At 35.7% G+C, this 12174-nt stretch overlaps 1 protein-coding gene across 7 annotated transcripts in view; it reads left to right on the top strand.

Annotated features, from left to right (window-relative positions):
* CCDC88A (coiled-coil domain containing 88A) overlaps positions 1–12174 on the top strand; it is a 138656-nt gene that overhangs the window by 576 nt on the left and 125906 nt on the right. For all 7 annotated transcript variants that reach the window (XR_007462196.1, XM_049651489.1, XM_049651487.1 and 4 more), the window contains exon 2: positions 79–179. Coding sequence is in view for 6 of the 7 variants with exons in the window: in XM_049651489.1 (XP_049507446.1) it covers positions 79–179 (101 nt within the window). In the remaining variant the exon portion in view is untranslated. The remainder of the gene's footprint in view (positions 1–78; positions 180–12174) is intronic.

Genomic DNA, 12174 nt, shown 5'->3' with positions numbered 1-12174 from the left:
TTGTATCTTTTGCTGCATTATTTGTGGCTGCAGAGAAGGGAGATGGGCGTTCGTGTCCTGACGATCATTCCGTTCTAGGTTAAAACGTTTGGACCTCTGGCTGCAGGAAATGGGACCAACCTGGATGAATATGTGGCTTTGGTTGATGGGGTATTCTTGAACCAGGTCATGCTCCAAATGTAAGTGTTCTTTTCTTTCCTAGGGTAACTTGTTTTCTTTGAAAAAGGGCATACTGTAAACTTAGAGATTTTACGTTTTAAGCTCCTAATTGCTTTGGCCAGAAGAATTCAGGTGGTTTAAGAATTGGACCTTGAAAGGAGTGATAATCTTACCTGCCCAGCCCATTTATCACAGTCTAGTAATTACGCCTATTAAAATTGTGAAACTTTAATTTTTCATTCTGCAAACCGTATATTGTCACTTACTGTCTTTAAGTGTTGAAATCCAAATCACGTTGTGTCCTCTAATTGGTAAATAGAGAAAAGAGAATATGGGAATAGTTTCCTAAGGGGGAATAAAGCCTTTACTGTGAAGTTATGTGTATTAGATGCAGAAATGTCTTATTAACCCTTGTATCTAAAAATAAGTGGCTGAGATTTTGAAACTGGTGAAGTAATAACAGATTTCAAAAAAAAGAATTTCAAATAACAGTTCTGATTGGTGAGAACTGTTGCTGTGGCAAGTAATTTAAATGGGTACAGTAACTCAAGTCTGATTAGATTATTATGTGAATTGTTAGATTAATATTGGGGGGATCATTTTAAAGTATTTTTAAAGCTAGTTTTGAAATGCGGGTAACTGACATCTTGATGACAACTAGATAATGATTTTAGTAGGCAAATCTTTGTCTTTTATGTTTATGATACTTGGGTTTGTATTCAGTAGAGAAGTACTTTTAAGATGGGAGTTGAATATCCAAATCGTATTGGTAGATTAGTGAAATAAAAACCATTTTTATCATTATAGGTATTGTAGCATTCAAGCTAAGTACATCAGTGTAGGCTTTCTAAGTACATCAGCATAGGTTATCAAACTCTGAATGTTATTGTTGTGTTCAAAATAATGTGTATTTAGCCTAATCTGTCTTGAATAGAATCTGATTACAAGCGTAGTTTGGAACCTTCAATTTCAAAGCATTCTTAACCTTTTATGTATGTGGGAGTTTACTGCATTATTAATAAATAATTGTTACTAAGGAATAAGTCCACTGTGAATAATCACATGAAGTGTCATTTCTGTATTTTGTAGGAAATTATGTTTCTTTTTAGATTTTTTAAATAAAAGAAGAGGTAGAAGTCAAAATCATAAATGTTCCAGTGTAACTTCTCAGTCTGTGTGCCCAGAGATATTGGTAGTCTGTGTGCTCAAAGAGATTTGTGTGTTGTTTTTCATGTATGTATTGATCCTACAGAGAAGCATTGTACTACTATGTTATTCCATAGGTGTTTTATTTGTATAGGCACTAAATGTGTGTATATTTTTTTCTTAAGAAAGGAAAAAGGAATGTAGACAATTATTTCCATGGACAGTAAATATATTTTTGGCAGCTCTGCCAGTGGAACTATTTTTTTATCTTTGAAATATCTCACTATTTCATAAGCAAAAGGGTAGAATAATTAAATTGACTTCTATTTTAGGGAACACACATGACAGGAACGGTAGCCATTACAGTAGATACTCAGAACTTGTTCCCTCTCTTGTTTTTAGATGGAGAATTTTGAATTTGTATGCTGAACCCTAAAAAAAATAGGTGTATTTACAAAATAGGAAAATACTTTGGTTTTCCACTTTTTTTAAATTTACTTTTTTATTTAATTATTTTTAAAGTAGGTTTCATGCCCAACGTGGGGCTTAAACTCATGACCCTGAGATTAAGAGTTTCATCCTCTACTGAGTGAGCCAGCCAGACACCTTTAGATTTCCACTTCAATGTTTTTTATTTGAATGATTCTTTTTCCAAAAAATATTTAGATTTTTTTGAGCCCTGAATAGTTAGCCAAGGTACTAAAAACAGACACTTGTTTCCACTTTGAGTGGAATTGAGTGCAACTTTATATTTAAAAATATATATGTATATTTTGAAAGTAATGGTGTTTCAAAATAGTGGTTGCCAGGTTGTTTTTGGGGGGGGGTGCGGGGAGAGGACTAGCTCCATTCCAAACCTCAAATCTACTTCTGTTTTCAGTTCCACCTCTCAGTTTCTTTAAAAGTTTTTTCAGTGTCCTAATTCTGTTCTGAATGACCTATATAAATTAAAGGGAAAGAAAATTAGAAAGAAAGGAAGAAGTAGGCTTTAGCTTTTTAAAAAATAATTTGCTTAAATAAGATAAATGTATTTTAATTAATTATTTACCTAATAGGGCAACAAAATATGCATTGTTTTTAAAGCTGTATTTTGCTAATTTTAAAATCATTAAGATTTCTGTTAAGTACTTTATTCGAGTTAATGTTTGATTTAATGTACTGTATTAAATTATCAGTTGAACTGTACCCAGTAAGTTAACCTAAAAGGTAGCCTTAGTCTAAGTCATCTCTAGATTAAATTTGTTTACAGAATTTGTGAGTGAGAACCCTTTCTAAAATGAAACTATTTTTCTTCATGTTTGTTTTGCTTGGAGTTTGTTGAGCTTCTTGGATCTGTGGGTGTGCGGTTCTTAACAAATTCAGAAAATTTTTGGCTGTTTTTTATTTTTAGAAATAAATATTTGTATTAGAATATATAAGTGTGTGTGTGTGTGTGTGTGTGTGTATTCTTGCCCCCACTTCCCCTTTTGGAAGTCCCAATTACATGTAAATCAGGCTATTTGATGTTCACTGATGTTGTGTTCATGTTTTTTCAGTCTTCTGTGTTTCATTTTGGATAATTTTGCTATGTCTTCAACTTCATTAATCTTTTCTTCTGTAATGTTTAATTTGCTGTTAATTCCATACAGCTTCTTTTTCATTTCAGACATTATGATTCTATTCTAGAAATAGAGTTCTTTTTGTATCTCACATGTGTATAGCTTTCATGCTTTGTCTTTTCTCTAGCCACTTGAATATATAGAGTACAGTTATAACTGGATTAATATTTATTTCTACAAATTCTATCTGTATCATTTCTGGATTGGTTTTGATCGATTTTTCTCCTCATAAAGGATTGCATTTCTTTGCTTTTGCATGCCTGGTAATTTTTGATTGGATGATAGACATTTGGAATTTTACCTTGTGGGGTGCTGGATATTTTTGTTTTTCATTACATATTCTTGAACTTTCTTCTGGGATACATTAAATTACTTGGAAACAGTTTGATCTCTCAGGTCCCGCTTTTAAGTTTTATCAGGCAGTACTACTTTGTTACTCTATTGGCAAAACCCTTCTGAGTACCCTCGATGGTAGGAACAGGAGCTATTTCTGGACCTGTGTGAGCTCTGGGTGGTATTCCCTCTTATCCGTACCCACCCCCTGACCCCCCCACTGTTCTTGGGTAGTTTCCTCACATGTATATGCTAATAAGTACTCAGCTGAAGACTTGAGGGATACCTTCTGCAGATCTCTGGGTTTTTCTGTGAACTTTTCTACTCTTATGTACTCTACCTTGTATATGACAGTCACCTTGTTGTCTCTAGATTAAGTTCTGTCTCCTCAATTCAGGGAGGTAATTGCTCTGTCGGGGTTCCCCATCCCTGTTCTATGGTCTAGGAACCCTTTCAAGGTATTAAGTTGGGGCAATGGTAGGACTCATCTTGTATGTTTCCCATCTATCAGGGATCTATTGTCCTTTGCTTTTTCATGTCCATTGCCTTGAAAAACACAATATATTTTGTCCTTCTTTTTCTAGTTTTTTCAAGCAGGGGAGTAATTTGGTTCCTGACATTCCATCTTGGCCAAAGTGGAAATCTGTTTATATACTTATAATTACACTTTTGGCCTGGCAGCCTTGCTATTCCTGCTTTCAGTTTGACATAGAATTTTGTTATAGAAAGCTTATGGTATATATATTTTTTTCATCTACAGTCTTTATTAAAAGTGAGAATATTAGTGACTTTGGATTTGCCATTTTGGACTTTGTTTACATTTTCTTCATGCCTGTTTACCAACTCTGCCTTATAATTTTGGAGTCTGTTCACTGACTTGGGATTCGCTGCATTCAGAGATAAATCCTGGATTTCACTGAGTAGTTCCTTGAATCAAAGAATCTCTGTAAGAGCTTGTGACATGGCATCAGTCTTGTTTAATGGGGAAGGGGAAGCTCTTTAGAGATCAGGAATGATGGGCCAGCTCTTCTGTATGCTGCAGGGCATTTTTGAATTTCAGCCAAATGAAATCTTTATTTCTCACTTCTGGTTACCACATAGAGGGTTTGGTTACACTAGAAATAATCATTTTCTTGTTTGAGATGTCATGCAGTTCCATAACCCATTTTGCATATTACTTGCTATGAAATTTTGAGGAATTTATGACATGGTTGTGAATTTCATAATTCTAAAGTTTAAAAGTATGCTATTTATATTACCTAAGCATTTGAAGATATGTATAAGGGTTTTAAGTATGGAGAAAATTATTAATGGTGTCAGAAAAATGATTCAGCCCCATTAGATAATGATAGAGATCTATACTTGAAATACCTGACAGTTACTATATACTTGTTCTGGCTTTTCTTCTTTTAGAATCTTGAACTTGAAGGAACTTTAGGAGTCCTCTACTATGAAAATCATTTTTAATATAAAATTAATTTTTTAATTATGTCATTTAATTATGACACGTGGTCATGCAGATTCTCCTTAAGTATTTCCTGAGAAGCACCTTCATAAAATATACCTAGCAGAAGTCATTTATCTAATAGAGGAAGTTGACTGAGAAGTGTTTCTTAGTTCTTTGAGTGTTTAAGATTCGAAAGTATGGAGAGGTCGATTGGGGACGATGAAATAGATAAAGGGTATCAAGAAAGAGTACACTTACATTGATGAGCACTGAATAATGTATAGGGTTGTTGAATCATTATACTGTATACCAGAAACTAATAAGTATGTTAATTATACTTCAATTAAAAAAAAAGAAAAATAAGATTCAAAAGTAGGTTGTGCTAACTTTATAATGACCCTAAAGTGACTTATAAAATACATGAGTTTCAGGGCACCTAGGTGACTCGGTTAAGTCTCCGACTTTGGCTCAGGTCATGATCTTGCAGTTCGTGGGTTCGAGCCCCACGTCAGGCTGTGTGCTGACAGCTCATAGACTGGAGCCTGCTTTGGCTTCTGTGTCTCTCTCTCTCTATCTGCTCCTCCCCTGCTCACACTCTTGTCCCTCTCTCTCAAAAAATGAATAAATATTTTAAAATATATATATGGGTTTCTTACCAAGTATGGCATTGACTCTGAATTTTGGTGTGATCATCTCAGGTTTTCTCATTGGGCCTCATAGTTTTTGTTTAGTTTTGTTTTTGTTTGTTGCTTTTTTAAAAACACACTTATGATACAGTCATAGTTGCTGTCTTATTACTAAGTTTTGTGATTTACCTCCCAAATTTTTCTTAGATGTGTCCCTGACTTTTGGATTAATGTGGGAGCCCTGACTGGTCTTACTTTTGGGCTTGCCCCTCTTCAAGTTGTCTTCTCAATCTGTGATCACACGTACTTATATAGGACTCTTGTCTGATAGCATTTATCTCATTGTATTGCAGTTTTTGGTATGTTTGACTCCACTAACCTGTGAATTTCTTGAAACCATCTACTATCTCTTTCATCTTTATTTCTAGCATATGCTTAACATACAGTAGGTACTTGATATACTACTGTTGAATAAATGAATAATAGCAAGGTTATGTGGTAAAGTAGGATGAATTTGGGCTTTGAGTCAGACAAGGTTTAATTCTCACTATGCTACATACTAGTTTATGACCTAAACAATTTACTTAAATTTCCAAATCTCAGTTCCTACATCTGTGAGATGAAAGATAGTGTTTCCTTCCTGGAGTAGACTTAATCTCTAATAATGTACAGATAGTATCTATTTTCTGTTTTGTTGACCACTGTATTCCCAGTGCTTGTTGCTGTCATTAGTATTGTCGTGTAGTAGGCCAAACCTGCTTTTTTATGTTTCTTCAAACAAATGATCATTCACAGCTTAGTTTTATATAATTCCTATTGGTATCACATCTATGTAGATATAAAATCTTTAGAAAGTTACGTCTCAATTTCTTCATTTATAAACAGGATAAAAAGAATCACAGAGTTATGAGAATCAAATAGGATAATTTGTGTACAATGCTTGGCATATAGCAAGATTCAGGTATTGTTAGCTATTGATCTTTGCTTTATTCCTATTATCATAATAATCATTTTTCCCTACACTGCCCTTTCCCTTTTTTTTGCCTAGCAAATTTTAACTCATTCTTTAATACCCTCTGAAGTCCCTTGGCAGAGTTAATTGCTCTCTCCCCTATCATCTAATATCTATCTTTACCAAATTGTTAAAAGTGCTGCAGCAACTAGATAGTTAGCATTTAGAGGCTAGAAGTTTTTGTTATGTATCACCAGTACCTAGCATAGATTTGGTATAAGTTTTCATTAAATGTTAAGGAATAAATGAAACATTTTATAATTTTATTAATTTAAAAAATTTTGAAAACTCTAGTATTGTAGAATTTAATTTGCTTTACTTTTTAGTTTGTCTTCTATTTCTCCTTTTGTTCTTTCTCTGTTCCATTATTTAATTACCTTTATTGAATATTTTCCCCACCTATGTTATGTCTTGCTTGAGTTGACTTTGTAAGAACAAGTCATAGTCCATGCTTTTGAATGGTATTAGAATATACAGTGACTTCAGTTTGGTTTCCGATAATGTTACTGATCATGTCCAAATATTGGGATTTTTGTCCACAGCCTTGTATTGGACTGATGTCTTTAAGAGCAGTCCATAGTCATTGTCTGATTTGCTGTATGAGCCATATCTAGTTAAGCTACAAAAAGCGATGAGAACCTAGAGAACAGAAACTAGTTGCTATATATGGGAGTATTTTTAAATTTTTAAACTGAAAATTTTTTCTGTAATGTGTATTAATATGGGAAACTCAAAAAGGAACAATTCTTATTTTTATTTTTTAAAATTTATTTATTCAAAAAAATTTTTTTAGGGGTGCCTGGGTGGCTTAGTTGGTTAAGCATCTGACTTCAGCTCAGGTCATGATCTCACGGTTTGTGGGTTCGAGCCCCATGTCAGGCTCTGTGCTGACAGCTCTGAGCCTGGAGTCTGCTTTGGATTCTGTGTCCCCCTCTCTCCCTGCTCTTCCCCCACTCATGCTCTGTCTTTGTCTCTCTCTCAAAAAATAAATAAACATTAAAAAAATATATAAAATTTTTTTAGTTTATTTTTTGAGAGAGAGAGCAGGGGAAGGGAAGGAGAGAGAGAGAGAGAGAGAGAGAGAATCCTAAGCAGCCTCTGCACTGTCAGCACAGAGCCCAATGTGAGGCTCGAACTCAAGAAACATGAGACCATGACCTGAGCTGAAGTCAAGAGTCAAATGCTTAACCGACTGAGCCACTCAGGCACTCCACTTATTTATTTTTTTAAGTAATGTCTCCACCCAACATGGGGCTTGAACTCATGATGCCAAGATTAAGAATCTCATGCTCAACTGACTGAGCTAGCCAGGTGCCCACAGGAAACATCAGTTCTTAACTATACTCTTTCAGAACAGCAGTTGACCTTCTTTTAGGATTTGTGACATAGATTGGTACCACTATAGGCAGAAATTTTCAATATTTAAAAATAATTGAGATTTAATTGATATTAAAAGATACCTAATATTCAATTTTGTAATCACTAAGCTAGCTACTTTTAGAAAGGTGGTGTGGTATAGAGGAAGAAACTGCCTTGAGAGTTATGTTTAATTCCTGGATCAGGCTGGTTGGTGGAGCAGTCAAAACACACACATTTGTTGACTAGTATACTTGGGTGTGGTTTGTGGCACCCCTGAACATTTTCAATACCAACATCAAAGATCACACCATCATAAATACAATAATATTGAATCAAAAGTTTGAAATATTGCAAGAATTACTAAAATGTGGCACAGGGACACAAAGTAAGCAAATGCTATTGGAAAAAAAATGGCAAAATGGCACCAACAGACTTGATTAACCGTCATAAACCTTCAATTTGTGAAAAACATAATTATCTACAACGTGCAGTAAAGTGAAGCACAATAAGATGTGGTATGTCTGTATTCTCTTTCTTCATGATTTTATTCCTATTCTATCTTAGCTCTATTTTGCTAGTTCAATAATTAATAAAACTAGGTTGATGAAACTCATCAAGTTTATTCTGACATTTGTGAGACTCAGGGCAAGTATTCATTTACCACGATAGGCCTAAATATTTAAAGGTTATAAACCAGACTAAGAAATTTTTGACTATGTTCTGATCTTTTATCATGAAAAGTAGGTATACCTGAAAAATATACCTTCATGATGACTTGAAAGATTCAAATTTAGAATTTATGGAATTTAGAATTCAAAAACTCAGTTTCTTATCAGAGTGTAGTGGAGCTCAACCTCCTCCTCCCCACATCCCTAGCTCTGTCTAGCCCCACAGAGAGGTCTCATGTGCATACCTGTGGGCATCCTGTAGGCATGCCTAAGACCCATGCTCTTCCAAACAGCTCTCCTTGACCCAGTGATACATACATCTGTATAGTCCATCCTCAGGACAGACCTAGGAAAGAGTCCTGTGCAGGCCCTGTAATTGGGTTAGAGGTATTTGGGCAAGAATTTCCAGAGTTCTAGGTAACTGCAGTGTCATCTATGTATGGGTATATCCTCTTGCTTCCATGGGTTGCTTGCTCAGTGGTGAGGGGCATGGCCTGAGGAGGGCCAGAGTGGCACTCAAGGCTGAGATCTGTTTTGTCAGGATCTAAAATACAGTACTCAGTGAATTAGAAGGCTGAAGAGATAGTTTCCTTAAAGGTCAGTTTATTCAGTGAGCAGTTCCCGAGCACTCACTATATGATAAACTATCTGCTAGATACTGGGGATATGATGCTGAATAAGATACGGTCTTTCCTCACTAGTAAGGAGAACAACATGTAGATAAATTGCAGTGTGATACATGTGCTATATGGTAGAATTATGTTCTTGAAATAATGTTGGCACAAAGAGAGATGTGATTATTCACTTAGAAGAGGGAGAATTTGAACTAGGACATGAAAGTTGAATAGGACCAATTCGGTAAATACGAATCATAAACAGTTGGAGTAGGAGGCAAATGGCATAAAAAGAGGCATGAAGATATGACTAAAGATAGTAGACTCAAATAACTATAGGTTGTATTGTACAGCTGAAGCAGAGATTGTATGCTTCTTGCACATAGGAGATGAGTTTGAAGAGGTGGGGTTTGGGAGACTGTCCTTAGATACCGTGTTAAGAAGGTTGGATTTTTTTCCTGTGGAGATATGTGTTACTTCACATTCTTTTTGGAGAAATAGGGCTACCAAGGGCTGTGTGTGTGTGTGTGTGTGTGTGTGTGTGTGTGTATACAGAGATTTATTTTAAGGAATTGGCTCATGAGATTGTGGAGGTTTAGCTAGTTTAAAAGCTGATGGGGCAGGCTGGCGGGCTGGTAGGCGGGTTGGAAACTCAGGGAAGAATTGCATTGAGTTCAAAGGGAGCTTGCTACAAGGAGGTCAGCCTTTGTTCCAGTAACACCTTCAAATGACTGGATGAGGTCCACTCACACGGAGGGTAATCTGCTTTACTCAAAGTCCATTGATTTATGTGTTAATCATATTGAAAGAAACATCCAGAACAATATTTGACCAAATACTGGGCACTGTGGTCCACCCAAGTTGATACATAAAATTAACCATCATAACTAGTGTTTCTTAAGCTAGGTCCACAGATATTCTTGGGGGGGTCTGTGGTAATTTAGGAAATTTAATTTTGTGTTTTAATTTCATTAATTCAAATTTTTTTCAAGAGGTAATAAAAACAAGAAATTCTTTTGCAGTGATAATTCACAATTGATTTTTTTTTCATAGAATAAGACTAGTTTCTTAAGTCACTTTCTCATACAGGGTCCATGGACTCTTAGGATATATATCGATAGGATAATGCTCAGAGATTCTTGATAATTTTGTTTTTTAAAAAGGTGTCACTACTGTACTCCAGCTTGAAAAACAGTAATATAGGCTATTGAAATCATGAAAGGAATTGAAACAGATAGCATTTGCATTTTAGAAGGATTAAATTTGGTGCTTATGGAGGCAAGAATAGAGATAGTAACAGCATTTATGTAGAAGTGATATAGAAGAGAGACAGTATGAAAGTGATGGGACTTGGTTACTGATTTGATACAAAGAATGAGAAAGGCATGAGTCTGGGATGACTGCCACACTTTTTACTTGGGTAAAGAGCAGATGGTAGTGCCCTTAGTAAAGTAAGACATTACAAGAGGATGAAAATTTGAGGGGAGGGGAAGTATAGAAAATAAGTACTGAGTTTATTTTGGAGGGTCTGGTGAACAATGAGAAGTATCTTGTGGGCGGATAGATATACATAGGTCTGGTGGTGCTCAGGGAAAAGGTCTAGAATAGAGATAGAGATATCAGAATCTAAGGACATGGGTGTCAGAAAAAATACAGACGGGAACTGATGATAGATCCTAGGAAACCGTAACATTAAAAGGCTGGAAGTTTGAGGAAAAGTAGGAAAATTCACAAGACTCCTGGGAGGAGATCACAAAGGGAGTCCGTTAAAGGTGAATTGTCTTGCATAAAGATGTATTGTCATGTGAGGTTGATGGCTTATTTGAGATTTGGAAACCACAGATTTATAGTGGAGCCAATCAGTGTGGTTGAATAACTTACCCAATAATGCTTAGCTGCTCAGAAACTAACAAAAAGATCTGTAGAGTTTTCTCAGATTTGGGAATCTATAATGTAGATGTAGGGTTGGCTATCCAGGTGGATAGTTGAAATTAATAGAGTGTGAGCATTAAAGTGAAGGAGGAAAGCAAGTGTCATCAGGAGGAGGCTGATAGATTAGAGAGGTTGCAACAGGATGAAAGATGAGTAGGATTAGGAGAAGGTGAGAAGAGATGGAATAGGGGATTTTCAGAGTTTGAGATTTTGAAAGTTGCAATTCTGAATGGTGATTTAGGGCCAGGGTTAGACCATGCTAATGGGTGGATAAAATAGAATATAGTGAAAATAACTAAAGTTGAGAAGGAAATTATTTCCTTTTTTTTTTTTTAAATATATAAGGTTAATGGTCTTTTGATTACCACTAGAGGTAGAAATGAGTATTTTGAATTAAAGTGGAAAGCTGGGAAATAAATAGCTAATTATAACAGTGTTATAATTAAAGAAAAATTTAACAGTAAGGAAGGAAGAAGACTGGCAATTGTAATTTTTATATTAACATGCTCTTTGTGGGCTAGTATCCAAAATCTGTAAAGACCTCACCAAACTCCACACCCGAAAAACAAATGATCCAGTGAAGAAATGGGCAGAAAACATGAATAGACACTTCTCTAAAGAAGACATCCCGATGGCCAACAGGCACATGAAAAGATGCTCAATGTTGCTCCTCGTCAGGGAAATACAAATCAAAACCACACTCAGATATCACTTCATGCCATTCAGAGTGGCTAAATGAACAAATCAGGAGACTGTAGATGCGGGAGAGGATGTGGAAAAACGGGAACCCTCTTTCACTGTTGGTGGGAATGCAAACTGGTGCAGCCGCTCTGGAAAACAGTGTGGAGGTTCCTCAAAAAATTAAAAGTAGACCTACCCTATGACCCAGCAATGTACTGCTAGGAATTTACCCAAGAGATACAGGAGTGCTGATGCATAGGGGCACTTGTACCCCAATGTTCATAGCAGCATTCTCAACAATAGCCAAATTATGGAAAGAGCCTAAATGTCCATCAACTGATGAATGGATAAAGAAATTATGGTTTATATACACAATGGAATACTACGTGGCAATGAGAAAGAATGAAATATGGCCTTTTGTAGCAACGTGGATGGAGCTGGAGAGTGTTATGCTAAGTGAAATAAGTCATACAGAGAAAGACAGCTACCATATGTTTTCACTCTTATGTGGATCCTGAGAAACTTAACAGAAGTCCATGGGGGAGGGGAAGAAAAAAAAAAAAAAAAGAGGTTAGAGAGGGAGAGAGCCAAAGCATAAG

The sequence above is a fragment of the Panthera uncia genome, assembly GCF_023721935.1.
Source record: "Panthera uncia isolate 11264 chromosome A3 unlocalized genomic scaffold, Puncia_PCG_1.0 HiC_scaffold_11, whole genome shotgun sequence".
Taxonomy (NCBI): domain Eukaryota; kingdom Metazoa; phylum Chordata; class Mammalia; order Carnivora; family Felidae; genus Panthera; species Panthera uncia.
The sequence above is the reverse complement of the archived record's forward strand: the minus strand, read 5'-3'. Positions and strand labels throughout refer to the sequence as shown.